Below are 14,386 nucleotides of genomic sequence, written 5' to 3'. Positions count from 1 at the left end.
TGCATCGTTGGCTTCAATAACCTGACCCTTTGCGTCACTGGAAGTTGGCGCTCTGATCAGCTGCGCCACTACGACACGACATAGTCGAATAGCTAACGCGGAGAACAAGCACTGGCTCAGAGGACAACCACTGCGATGCGCACTGGCAGTCTTGAACAATTACCGACAGGAACGGAGTCAGTAAATGACTGCGTACGCACTGAAACGTAGATTTGCCGGCTGGAGCTCAGGCGTCTGACCCCTCTGCCTTTTTCTTGTCCATTACCATTTTTTCTCGCTCTGCCTTTCTTACTCCGGGGGATATAAAGCGTATAATCATGTTGTAGGGACGATTAAGAAGCAGGAAGGCTACCAGAAGGAATTCATACAAAATCGAACCTTTTTGGAGACGAACTTGTGCTCAGAAAAGACCCTCCCGTGGTTGCTTAGTGGCCATGGTGTTGGGCTGCGAAGGACGAGGTCGCGGGATCAAATCCCGGCCGAAGCGGCCGCATTTGCGAAATGCGAAATGCGAAAACACCCGCGTGCTTGAATTTAGGTGCACGTTAAAGAACCCCAGGTGGTCCAAATTATTCTGGAGTCCCCCACTACGGCGGGCCTCATAATCAGATCGTGGTTTTGGCACGTAAAACCCCATAATTACTGCTCAGAAAAGCAGCGATGCTAAAGTGACAACGGTGACAAGCACAGTCGGTGATAGTATAATCAGAACTCGACGGACTATAACCCTGGCGTATATCTATACACAACACAAAAAGCTCTCAGTAATACGCGTATAGCACGCGACGAGTGTTTGCGTACGAGCTCGAAGGATCGAGTTAAAGACAAACTCGGATACGGCGATAACAGATCAAGTTATAGAATACACTATATATAGTCGTATCCTTGTGCGTAGGAACAAGTGATGCTTCGAAATGTAAAGCGATAAGACTTCAGACAGCGGCGATACGAAAACCAAGTAAGCAAAGCACGTCTCTATCGTGACGCACTTACGGCCACGACTACAATTTCCAATTTCAACTGTTTAACCTCACCAGGCGCACACACCGTTCCATGTCGAGTAAAATTGAAATAAATTATACATCTTTATTCTTTCCTTGTAGAGGAGGTGCAAAAAAAAAACTAAAATGGTAATCGATTAAAGGAATAAGTGTACTAATGATTTTTTTTCATTAGTAATTGGTTTGCTGAATCATCTACAACTAACTCTCCCCAGCATATCAAGAACGCTATAGTCCGGGTGTCGCGTTACGTTTTCTGCGCTTAACACGGATGTTTTAGGTATCAAACTCGCCGTATCAAACATTACTGCGTTGGACTTCATGCGATTAGCTAAGCGCCAAGAAACGTCTGCATTGTTGGTTCCCTTTCACGTTCCATTGCGGCGTCGTATCGTATTCATAAAACGGTTCGAAACTGACTCCAGGCAGCATCCCACGCTTTTGCGGTCGTGGTTGCGAGGACTCAATGGACTGAGCTGGTTGTGTGACGAATCAAAGGGGAAATTCCCACGGCGCAGGAGACAGGAAGGAAAACACGTACTGCTGTCGTCGACACTTATATATCATGCGGCGACATCGCTGCTTCGTTAGGGCGCTGGAGGCAATCACGTCGGAGAAGCACACTGCGTGCTACCGACTAAAATTGATAGGCAAGGAACAGCTAGCATAAGCAGAACCTTGCCTTTGCGTTTCCCGCAACTTTATTGATTTGATTCTGTTTGCCTAACCGCCCGGGTTTGGCGTGGCTGCTGTCTGCTGCTGCAACTGTCGGTATCTCGGCGGGTATATTTGTGGATAATATATATCCGAAGGTTATATGAACGCCGAATTCAAGTACCAACAAACGTGAGAGGAGGAGGAGGAGGAAGAGGAAAGAAGGAAGGAAAGGCAGGGAGGTCAACCAGACGCACGTCCGGTTTGCTACCCTATACACGGGGGAAGGGGTTTAAAAGGCAGAAAAGAAAGAAAGGAGAGAAAGGGAAGAAGGTACTCTCAGTGTGAACACGTGCGGTTCTCTAACACTTCACAATCGGTCACTGACGCCAGTCGAGTTCATGAACTGTAACAATGTCCGCGTCGCTTTGGAAGTCTGCAACGCACGGGGCCATGGTCCAAGAATATTTGTCTCTGAAAATGGCCTGCCTGTCTAATCAGTCTAACACACTCCGAAGAACGTCGCGTTCGATGTCATAAAGATTACAAAAACAAAACACGCGCTCGATCGTCTCTTCACAGTTGCACGAGTCACAGATCGGTGTGTCGGACATTCCAATAAGGAATGAGTAGGCTTTCGTATAAGCCACCCGTAACTAATGGCGGCAAAGTAAAGTTGCATCACGGTGGCAGAAGTTCGATGGAATCTGCAGATTCAGTGTAGGATTCAGTGGATGGAGATGACAGTTCGAGAAGATCGGGGTGTTCCATGAAGTTGCAGTCTTGGTTTGAGCGAGTAAACGAAGACCCCTCGCAGCGTCTGTCCTTGGTAAGGGTATATGAATGGTCAGGGTTTCTTCGTGGGCTGACCGGGCGGCATCATCAGCAAGGCAATTACCGACGAAGCCACAGTGCCTCGGAAGCCATTGGAAGGTGATGTCATGTCCGTTTAGTAGGGCTTGATGGAGAACCTCTCTGGTCCCAAACACCAGTTGTTCATGGGTCATTCGTCGCAAGGATGACTGCAGAGTCTGAAGGGCTGTCTTGGAGTCACAAAAGATGACCCACTTTCCTGATCTTGTTTGTGCGATGTAATTAAGCAAGAGGACACATAGAGCGGCAAGCTCTAGTGGCCGTAACGGTCGCTATGTGGGACGCTTTGAACTTCATTGTGACTTGCAAGGCCGCGATGATAACAGCGCCTGTGGAGCTGGTGGCTGAGACAGATCCATCGGTGTAAATGTGCGTTCTTTGTTCATATGGCTCGTTCAGTAGATGACAATGTCAACTGTCGTAAAGCCACTTTGATATGACGGGTCTTTTTCATAATTCCTGGAATCGTGAGGTGTACTTGTGGCTGTCGTAGGCACCACAGGGGTAACAGTGGTCTTGCTGCTGGTGTAAAACCCGACGGAAGGCAGCCTTGATGTGTCGCAACACGTTTAGAAAATGTGGCTTGAGGTCAATGTGCCGGCAAAAGCAGCAATGTAGTGACTGGATACGCGACCTCTGTTTTACGTAATAATGAAATGAACGCCTGCATAAAACCTGAAAATATAATGTTGGCTCATGGGATCGTTCTTAAAAGAACGATCCCATAATCAAATAGCGCATTATATTCGACAGGTTCTTGATTTACTTGATTTTTGTTTGATTTAGTCATCAGGCATTTGGCCACTGGATGTGTACCAACTCTCGAGCAATATTCGAGGATGGGCATATGTCACCGTTACACACGATGTACACAGTCAATAAATTCAGGTAACTTCGTGTCGTAGTCATTTGTATACACGCCTGTCATCGGCATTCTTTCCTCGACAAGGAGGAGGAGGAGAGAAAGAGCGAAGGTAGGAATGTTAATCTGAAATGCGTCTGGTTGGCTACCCTACTCTTCGCCTTCGTCCTTGTGACGTTCGCTGCGTATACTGTGTGTCACAGTGTGCGTCCGCATAATTTGCTCTGTGTATTTCGGCATAGATAGCTTGTGAGCGATGATTTGCATGAAAAAAAAGAAAAGAAAAGGCAGCGAGCTTAATTGACCATAAGCATAAACACTGCGTGAGATCACCCGTTGCAATGAATGAAACTAAGCAGACGTATGCGCATCGTCGTTAGTTGTATAGCATTCAATTTACCGCTTCACAAAAGCTTCACTTCACTAAATCTTCGCTTCACATAGATTCCAACATTGTTGGCTCTGCAGGAAATTTGGAAGACATAGCCAGATTTTTTTTAAAACGTAAGTTATTTGACGCGATATCAAAAAATAACCTGACCTGCATTCGCAACATACCTTTCTACAATACCAAAAAAAAAGCCACTCTTACTGCGAAAGTAGGCTTTGTAAGCCGTGAACAACGCAAGAATGAAAAAACGTGTGGCGATGCGGCCTAGAATTTCAGCACCAGTGCTTCGTGACGTCACTGCTTTCGATAGCGTCTGCTCCAGTGTAGAAAAGTTTTCATCACTAAAGATGGATTACACTGCATTGTGAAGGAGCCAAAGCTCAACATAGCAAGTTTCGAAAAGATTTTCAAGTATGATAAAATACTCTGAAATCTGTGTCGTCTTACTGATGTATCGGCGCTGAGATTTCGGCGCACAATTCAAAGAATGAAAGTTTAACCTTAAGTCTCTGTAGGCGTCTTAAAAATACTCTTATCAGTCTCAAGTGATTTACTGTTTATCTTTGCTGTCACTTTGAACGCTAGCCGTTTTCGCATCTTAATACTTAAGCCTACCCTTAGACTTTGTCGGTTCAATTCCTCAATCTGAGTTCGAGTCATCTCCAGCATTGCAGAACTGGGCACTGGATACCTTGTTTAACTTGTGGATTTAAAACTAGATAACGACTCCAGGAAACTCAGATGTACTCTTCGTGTACAGATAACTTTGTTTCTTCGAAGAGAAGGTGTAGGAAGCTACATGCATAAGAGGCAAAAATATTTCTTGCAATAGTGAACCCACTCCATACCCACAACCGCACAAACAACTGGACAGATCTCAAGAAACAGATTGGAGAAGGTTGCAAACCAGAACCTTCGGAAACCCAGTACACCTAAACCGAGTAAATTCCAGACAATGCCCAGAAGCGAGCTGCAAGCTCTGCAAGCACGAACGCGCAGACATCGTCTTATGCAAATGCACATAGATCAGAGTAATATACAGAGAGGACAACATAAAACCGGACCTTCTCGAGGAGCGATGGCTAAGCGCTCTGACTAGCTCAGATATACACGACCAACTATGGACAATCCAGCGGGCGAGGGCAGCGGTCGAAAGGCTATGCCTCACCGCACATAATGCCCAGGTGGCCTGAGTCCGGGGCGGCAACCTCGCAGGTGCTTTTATCAATAAAGTTTTTTTTTCCGTACGTCCGTCCCCACTCCATAGGAAGACATATAATGTTCGACTTGATTGTGCCAGGTATTTTTGCTAACGTTGCGTTAAACTACCGTCCATCCGGCTGGGTGACGTGCTTGGTTGAACAATGCCTTGCAGTACAGTGGGGTGGGGGCGTGGGTTGCTTCATAACTAATTATTTTGTAGCATACATAAGCCTACGCAAGAATGCCATTCGCTCATTACGCTATTACCATGGCATGCTGTATGCGGAAACTTATATTAGGGCACTACGGGGCTGTTACGATAGTTATATTGGGGGAAATATTGGAATTCGAATGTCTTTCCAAGTACTAATTGGACGTCAACATGATCAAAATCTGGCAGTGTGAAAAATATAAATTTGCCTAATAAAAGTGCGACTGAACAAAAAATCGCTGAATGCATTATCTGTAGCCGAAGTTGGTGCAGAAACGCACCTTCAAGACCGCTAGAATGAGATAGAGAATGTCACATAAACAGCTACTTCAAAATGTTATCCCTGACAAAGCTTCGTATCTTCTTTCTCTCTCTACATAGCTCGGAACTTCAATGTCGCCCAAGCTGAAGCCATGTTGCGAGAGGTAAGCATTTCTCTGTCTGTCTTTCCCGCTTACGAGGTTTAGGAGATCACGCCTTCCGTTTTCAGAGATATTGTTTCAAGAACATATTAAAGAAAAACTACATTACGAAGGCTACCTGGGGAAACCGCTTACAATGTGCGATAAAATGAGTGAGTGAGTGAGTGAGTGAGTGAGTGAGTGAGTGAGTGAGTGAGTGAGTGAGTGAGTGAGTGAGTGAGTGAGTGAGTGAGTGAGTGAGTGAGTGAGTGAGTGAGTGAGTGAGTGAGTGAGTGAGTGAGTGAGTGAGTGAGTGAGTGAGTGAGTGAGTGAGTGAGTGAGTGAGTGAGTGAGTGAGTGAGTGAGTGAGTGAGTGAACGAGCGCGCGAGCGAGCGAGCTTAAAGTGTCATGCGCAATGAAATTCAAAGAGCGCATTTCAGACACAATGGTACTGAACCTTTCACATATTGTCACTAAAAGCTGATCAAAGAAGCCTACGAGAGTAAACAGACCCTGAACGAAGAAAATGAGAAAGAATAAGGAAACTGAAGCCGGGAAAATACTTCGAACATTTTATTTGTCATTAGTACAAACTAATAGTATAAACTATCATAAAAGGAAATTTTTGGAACTTTGCTCGATGATCGTAAAGCATCAAGAGGTCACATTGCAACGCGGTCGGGCAGCTCTCTTTTAAAAGAGAATATGGAGGACGAATGTCTCAGTTTATGTAAGCAAACTTCATATGATGCTTGTTCATTATGAAAGGCTGTATTATAATGAATGCTCTTGGGCGACGCCTCTTGGTGCCGCTGTTTTTATTTCCTCCTTCTCTCATGCAGAACCTGCAATGGCGCAAACAGAACAACGTGGACGCAATACTGGACGACTACGAACCTACAGAGGTGTGTAGCTCGTCATGTTTATCACACGCTCACGATCTGCTAGATCGAACAACGTCATGTGAAAAGAGAGAGAGAGAAAGATAAATTTAAGGCAGGTAGGTTAACCGGGACCAGGTTAGCTCGGTTAGCTACCCTGCACTAGGGAAATGGGTAAGGGAAGAAGGAAAACATTAAGAAAAAGATGGAAAGTCCAGTGCTGGCGTCGCGTCGTAGTGAATTCTCAGCGCTGTATCACAGACTGTCGCTCACTCCGGTTGCCTTCAGAAATTGCAGTAGCGATTCTGTGGCATTTTGCAGCTGGAATATGCGAGACGGTGGTCGCATGGTCTTGTCCAACGGGAAAGGTCTCCCGTCTAGTTCGTTTAGAGCAGCGCGGAGGGCAATCCTTTCATTTCCACAGGTCGGGCACTAGCACAGAAAGTTTTCTGTAATTTCTTCGCCACCACAGGCATTGCATTAAGCGTCATTCGTCATTCTAATAAAAATAATGAACGTTCATTGGTGAATGCAACGGCCAGGCATGAGCGACACACTACCGTTTGTTCACTTCAAGAAAAACCGCGGAATTTAAAGCATGCTCGCGGAAATACTTAACACATCGAATACGTTAGTGGTACTATATACCTTTTTTTATCACACAACGCAATTGCTTTATTTTACTCACAAAACAGGCATAGTTATTTTCTTGGATGCAAAATGCATGCTACCCACGCATCGTCCGACAGCGCAGGGGCAACGGTCCATCAAAGGAATGTATAGATCTACCTAGGCTCAACAGTCCACCCCAAGTACAAAATCGAACACTGAAAGTGCGGAAGTTTCAAATAACTTCCCGATGCACATATATCCTCATGCCACATACAGGGAAAACATGGGGAAGGCGGGCTCAACTGGAGGTCAGTGAACTATCATCTCTCTGAAAGAGAGAATAAAAGTAGCGGCAGAAAACGGTATGTTACAGTATGTTACTTCTTGTGACGGTACTGGTCATATGCTCCTGGGCATGCTATACGTCCACTTTGGGCGGGACCTCTGATATAGTAAGCAGGACCTATGATGTCGTATTCAGTGGCAATGTGCTTGATTGCTATCAGAAAAAGTGTGCGTTGGCTATTGCTTATGTTTTAAGCTTGTTTAAGTAGCTAGACTTGGGAGACCAATGATGCGGTGTGAATTTTGTGTACCGTCTCAAACAAACTCCTCAGGTTTTCAGCACTTCTCACATCCTTTGTAACAGTAAACTTTGCTCAAACGCGAATACTTAAAGTCGCAATCACTATAATACGTTGTCTAATGCTATTTCTCAATTTTTACTTGTACAGAGCTAGTCTGGCACACTGACCAAATTGTTCTTTTTGTGGGGAAGATGAGACAATAGATTATTGTTTCATTTCGCGTAATTAGTTTTCTAATTTGCGAATAAGAACCTTAGAACACCGTTCCGCATTCTTGGAATAGATTTACCGTTTTCAAGTTTACTGTCCTTGAGGGCTTCGACTCTTAGGCACAACGACCGGAAGGTTCGCGCCGTCATTCAGGATTTTCTAGCCAGGTCAGTGAGATTTAGACTATAAGTTCAGACCCTAAAGTTTCATTTTCTTTCCACCAAATTGAGTTGGAGTAGTAGCATTTTTGTGTTTCACTTGATCCAACATTTTCTTATGATTACCTACGCTATATCTCTTGGTTCTAATCGGCCTATAATTCTCACATTTCGTCTGATTTCTTTTTTTTATACATTTCCTTTTTTTACATTTTGAACCACTCGGTTTTCGCCTAATCCCCCAGGGTGGCTATGGGCCACTAAGTACTATAGGCTCTACATTTACATCTAAATTAATTGGGCACAGAGGCTCACTGTTTGCCAACGCGACCATGATCGAGTGATTTGCGCACGATTTTGTTTATCTGTCATGTCCAAGGCTTCGCGAAGTGTCATTTATAAATTAGAACAAAAACGCGCATCAGTAAAAGTGTGTAACAAATGCTGGTCATAATATAATATAGACGCCCCCTCCTCATTTCTCTTGCTGCACTAACCTGTGAAAACGTACCAACATCACTGCGCAGGTTCTAAAAAAATACTATCCTGGAGGCCTCGTGGGTCACGATAAAGAAGGATGCCCACTCTGGATCATTCCATTCGGCTACACAGACATCAAAGGTGAGAGGTGAACTGCAGAATTCGTTGCTTATAGCATTCTGCTGGCCACGGTAGCGACTTTTCTTTATCTAAAAAAAAAGCATGGACGCGGCGTGTTTAGCGTCACTCCAGCCGGCTTAGTTGGTGTTAAATGAAGCATATTTACTCATTTAGTGCAAATTATTGAAGAAAAAGACTTCGTTGAAACTTTACTTGCAAGGTCTCGATTCCAATAGACGACGTTTGGGGTAATTTCTTGCCCAAAGTTAGTGGGTAGAGTTGTAGCTGTTGCCAGTCAATGGAAACAACATTGACGCAACGTTTGGCGGCTCTACAAGTAGTAACAAGTTCAGATGAAAGAATCCAATCATTGCATGCTCTCCGAATGGCTGTTATCGGTGCTTCACCAATTCTTCGGCGTATCCACTGCAACTAATGCACGCTCTTTCTGCTCGTCTAAGTCTCCCTGTACTTGCAGCTGCCAAAATTACAAGCACGGCATGTTCGCAAGTTATGGAGCGCTGAATATTGATTGGTTCATGGGGTTTAATGTCCCCACGTAGCACATGTGCTACGAGAGACGCCGTATATTGGCAGGATGCGGATTAATTAATTGTGTCAATATGAGGTTTATTAGCGTGCACTTAAAAACACCCAGCCATGCCTACGCGACGGGGCATAGAACGCACATGTGTCATGCTCAGCAAAAGAACGCCGTAACGATCAAACCACCATGATCGGAGCTGATGCTAAAAAAAAGAGCATGCAAATTTCCAGATAATTCTGGAGGGCCAGACCCATTTCTTCATCGTAATCGTTATTACCGTGTTTACCGGACACAGTCAGCCGAACCCACGTGCGATCGTTTACTAAGTCGTTCTTAGCGGGATATTTTTTCGTGCGAAAAAGCTGCTGTCCAAAATAAGGCTAGACGCCATCATTGTGATGCCTGGTTCAACGCGAAAGGAAAGTAAACGCCGCTTCAAGCTTATTCAGTACCACGTACACTTTTTCCTTGGCAGAAATCTCTGAAACATTGCCTACGTGAGGGGCGCAAAGGCATTTGTATTCCGCGTCGCTAAGTAACAGCTTTTTCTAACGAGCTTTTCTCACGCGCGATGAAGTCGGACACACGACTGTGTGAAAGCAGGCTACCCGCAGAGGACAAAGTCACTGGGATGCGAAACATACGGAGACGTGGAGTACGGTTTTTTTAATCCATGTGCAGAACGAGTGCCCGCGCTTTATTCAAAGCACGTGCTGCTGGAATGTGGCTATATAGCATCGTGGGACAGCTCGCACAAACCACGAAAGTGCTCGAATGTCCTCGCTAATATGACCGCAGCGACAAAGCAATCAGTGCACTGCGCTTACTACTTCAACGCGAGAAATTCCTTAAGAAAAACTCACAAGAACTTTGTCCTTCTTTCACAGATGTCTCTGTTAACCGTTGATGACGAGAAGAAGCTCCTTGTGAAAAAAAAGCCCTCAAGCGGCCACCATGGGGAAAATGTTCCTCGCATGTTTCTCGCGTTTTTTCTCGCGTTTTCTTGCTTGTCTAGATTACTTAACGCGCCCTGATTGCCGTGCTCTAATGACAGCTGGATCACTATCACATCGAAAGCCGTTCAGCTCCATTGACACATCGACACTGAAGGGAAATGAAAACGGACGTTAGGTTTAGATTATTTGGTAAATTACACTCGCGAAATTGCGCATACCTTAGTCTTACCATGAGTGGAGGCTTGGCAAGCCAGAAATGATGCAGAAAGGAAAGTTGGGTTTGGTCAGCTTTTCCACTTTTCCTCACTAGGATAATCACGATAACTGCAACTTCCTCACAGCTGGCAGATAACATGTCCTCTCGAGTCGTGTGTCCTTGAAAGATGTAGTAATGTTCTTTGTGAAGTTGTTTGGTTCTTGAGGAAAGAGAATCTATCTGAGTTATCGTGACTTACTTCTAATGCTCATTGCTGAGAAATAGTCATGAATCTCCGACTCCTCCAAGAACTAAACATTTCATACCTCTTTCGAGTAGCCTAGACAGCAGGGCTACTTTCACTTACTCGGTTGTGTTGTCTTTAGAAGCCTCGAGAAAGATTTGTCGAGATCATATTGTATGTACCGACAAAAATATGGCTAAATCATATCGATCATGTTTGAACAGCAAGGAAGATCTAAGTGTCGTTTCTTTACTGTGTGCTGTATGTCACATTTGTGCAGGCCTCTTCTATTCTGTCAAGAAATCTGACTTTATCAGGCACATCATCCAGCAGCTTGAGTACAGCGCTCAGGATATGGCTGCGCAGACAGAAAAGGTGAGTCCCTCACTATACAGAGCTTCTTGCAAACGGGACCATGCTACAGAAAAAAAAAAACATATCCTCCATATCCAATAATTTCATAGGAACATATGGGAATCTCACGTAAAAGCTTTATGTTCCCACCTATCATATGGGACATGTCCCATATGATCCCCATATACAGTATACAACATACGTGACTCCAACGCAAAACCCCGTATGTTCCCATATATGATAAAGAGCAAGTCCAACGTTATTACATAGAAACATACTGGTTTTTTATATGATATCTCCTCATTTTCATAAAGTGTTATTGAATAAAGTTCAAATTCTTCATTTTTTATAAGGAAAGCAAGCTTAAAGTTCTCTGATTCTCTAGCCAATCGTTCATACACTCATTCACGCCCACCGCTTAAATATATCGGCATTGCGCCGTGGCAGATCCAAAGCAGCCTCGAAAAAGGAGGGAGGGAGGGTGGAGAGTGCGGACTTATCTAAAGAAACAAGGGGAGGAGTAGGGGAGGGACTTAACGCATGCTCAGTCTTGTCCCCGCTGAACAGCTGAGGCATGTGGGGGGATTCTGTAGGGGGTGACCTCCAGTGAACCTCTTTTGGATTTATCAGTGGCTCCGAGAGGCTACTACCCAAACAATAGTGCGTCTTCTTCTTGGTTTCTACACGGCCTGCTGTTTTACAGTACGTCTTTCTTTCGTTACGGCGTGAAGTAGGAAAGTTCTTGCGCCGAATGGAAACTGCCTATCATCGCTTACTACAAAAAATGCGCGACAAAACAAAATTAAAACCACTACTTCGTATTCTCCTTGTGCGCCGCACTTACTCATCGACAGGGACGTGTTTTCAGGATGTTTTAGGATCTTCGTTCAAGGGCAAGAGAAGTATAAATTGTAGCCAGCCATCGAACCGGTATACAGTTCGGGCTTACGCTCGAAGCACACTTCGCAAGCCTCGGCGACTTTCAGTCATGAAACAAACATGGCAGAAGCAATGAATGAGGGAAGGCTTAGCTGTATTACTCCCAGTAACTTACATCTCTCAGTCGCAAAATCGCTCGCAGTGATACCAACGTTTCAGTGCCGTGGAAGTATGGAACCACTACTAAGACATGGACGAAAATATATTCTCCAGGCGCACCGCCGAAAGAAACACCACGTGTCGTGTGGTGGCGCCCTTATATATACTGTTGTCAAACTATATCCGCGAGGACTATGAAATGCACGTGCCACATTTCTCACCCTCAGTGTTTCTGCACCGTACTTTAGCATTTATTCGCAAGGCATGAGCAAATGAAGATCGTCGTGTTAGTGAGGAAGTCGTCAACGCTGAGGTGTTACCTTCATCCTTAAAATGGGTACTAAATTTGAAGGAACCTAAGAGCTGTGTGGTCGGCCAGCTCACGTCACCCTTATTTCCTTCATTTTATGTTTACGTTGAAATCACCATCGCGTCATTGGAAGTTGCGGTCGGAGTAGCCTATCAAATTTTCCTACAGGAGTATTTTAAGTTCTCCCACAGGACGTGATACATGAAAGTTTGTAGCTATAGGTCATGCTGGTGGTTGTACACCGTGGAACATAGATAAACAAAAAATGTCGCAGTTTCACCCGAAAGGCGAAGCATCATTTGCGATAGCAAATTAGTATAGAGCTATACGGAGCAAGGATAGTAGTTTTATCAGCTCACATATTTTGATGCCAGACGGGAGTGACACAGTCTCCATATTCTTTCTTTCTTTCTTTCTTTCTTTCTTTCTTTCTTTCTTTCTTTCTTTCTTTCTTTCTTTCTTATTCTGTTTATTACTGCGAGGTGTGTTAAAAGGTCGAACGAGGGTTGACGGATGTCCGTCCGTCCATCAATGCAAGGCTCTCAGTTAGACTGACGACGGCAACGAGGCCGACGACTAAGATTTGGAATGGAATGAGGCAAGTATTCAAGAATATGAAATGCAAATTTCCGAGGCCATCTAAAAATTTTAATATGTGTAATAAAGGGCCAGAGAGAAAGTACTTCAAGGCCAAGTGAAGGGAAGGAGCTATGCGAGAATCGACTCGCAATCGAGTCAGTGCGTTCCTCGAACACCAGAATGATAGCGCTGCTTGGGCAGAAGCCCTGAGATTAGGACAGAGAACAAAAAATTTGTCACAGTGTCACCCGAAAGGCGAAGCACCAATTGCGATAGCAAATTAGTAGAGCTATACGGAGTAATGATAGTAGCTTTATCAGCTGTATAAACTTGGACATGCAGCAGCACCATGCAGCAACGCGCAGAACTGTTGTCGACGCCGTCGGCGTTTTTCCCGCGTTCTCACCGAACGAGCGCGGCGTTTTTATATAAATACGCATTTGGTGCCGCAGCTAAACGTCGCCTCCCCTCCCTCCCTCCCGTCCCCTCACACCTTTCGCGCGACGGAAAAAGTTCCGTTTGCTCTCTATATATGGAAAGGAGGAAAGAGACGCTTAATTCTGCTGCCCTTCATGGAGCATGGCGCCGAACGCGCGTTTGCTCTCCGACGTGCGTTCGCTCCCCGTGAAAGCGCGCTTCTTTCGCGCCCTTTCACTCGCACATACAGCGTCCGGAGCGCGGCGACGATTTCATCGCCGTTGACGTCATACGGAACCTCACGGCGACGGGGACGGCAGAAATCTGCTTTGGAGTGTCCATATAATTGCTATCGCAATAAAACGAGCTCCTCGGTTGAGCCGCTTATCGCAGAAATATACGCGAGGCTCCAAAGTGTGTAAGCCAGCTGCAATAGCCTCTTTACGACATGGACGCACCTATATATGATGAAAACGGCTTTTGAAGCGCTGAAAACCGTTGACATGGTGCACGCGTGACGTTCGACATTTGTCGATCAATCGCCCGCGAAGCATCGTAAAGCGGGGGGGGGGGGTTCGAAACAGCGCCAGTGTGCGGTCGCCTAAACGTCTTCCGCCCTGCTGAATCATCTGCGCTGCGGGGACGTGGAGGTTGTGAGTAGAGCACCTGCACGGGCTCGGGCTTCCCCGAAAGACCGGGCCGGGTGGGTTTAGAGGGAGTTTTTTTCATGGGCTCGGGCCGGGCTCGGACGGCGTGTGCTTTTGACCCGGCCCGGGCCGGGGCTTGGCTTTTTTGAGCGGCCCGGGCCGGGCTCGGGCTTTCTGCGAGTTATACTCGGGCTTCTGCAACTCTGAAAACATGTATTTTTCGGTCTCGCGCCGGGTCGGGACGGTTTCGAGTCAGGCTCGGGAGGGCTCGGGCTTAAGGGAAAGGGGGGTGGCGGGGACGGGCCTGGCGGGGGTTTAACATAGTTATTTCCTGGGCGCGGGCCGGGCCGGGTCTCGCCATAAAGTTTTGATCGGGCTGGGGGGCCGCCACGTAAAAAAACGGGCCGTGGCCGGGCCGGGTCGCAAAAATCGGCCCGTTGCAGGCTCTAGGTT

The 14,386-nt window shown here is 45.8% G+C and overlaps 1 protein-coding gene across 1 annotated transcript in view; it reads left to right on the top strand.

Annotated features, from left to right (window-relative positions):
- Positions 1-14,386, top strand: part of LOC119444825 (SEC14-like protein 2) — a 95,766-nt gene that overhangs the window by 50,175 nt on the left and 31,205 nt on the right. The window contains exons 3-6 of the mRNA XM_049664754.1: positions 5,577-5,620; positions 6,440-6,502; positions 8,573-8,666; positions 10,869-10,963. Of these exons, the coding sequence (XP_049520711.1) occupies positions 5,577-5,620; positions 6,440-6,502; positions 8,573-8,666; positions 10,869-10,963 (296 nt within the window). The remainder of the gene's footprint in view (positions 1-5,576; positions 5,621-6,439; positions 6,503-8,572; positions 8,667-10,868; positions 10,964-14,386) is intronic.

This window comes from Dermacentor silvarum, chromosome 3 (assembly GCF_013339745.2).
Source record: "Dermacentor silvarum isolate Dsil-2018 chromosome 3, BIME_Dsil_1.4, whole genome shotgun sequence".
In the NCBI taxonomy this organism is placed as follows: Eukaryota; Metazoa; Arthropoda; class Arachnida; order Ixodida; family Ixodidae; genus Dermacentor; species Dermacentor silvarum.
This window is presented reverse-complemented; position numbering and strand designations above follow the sequence as displayed.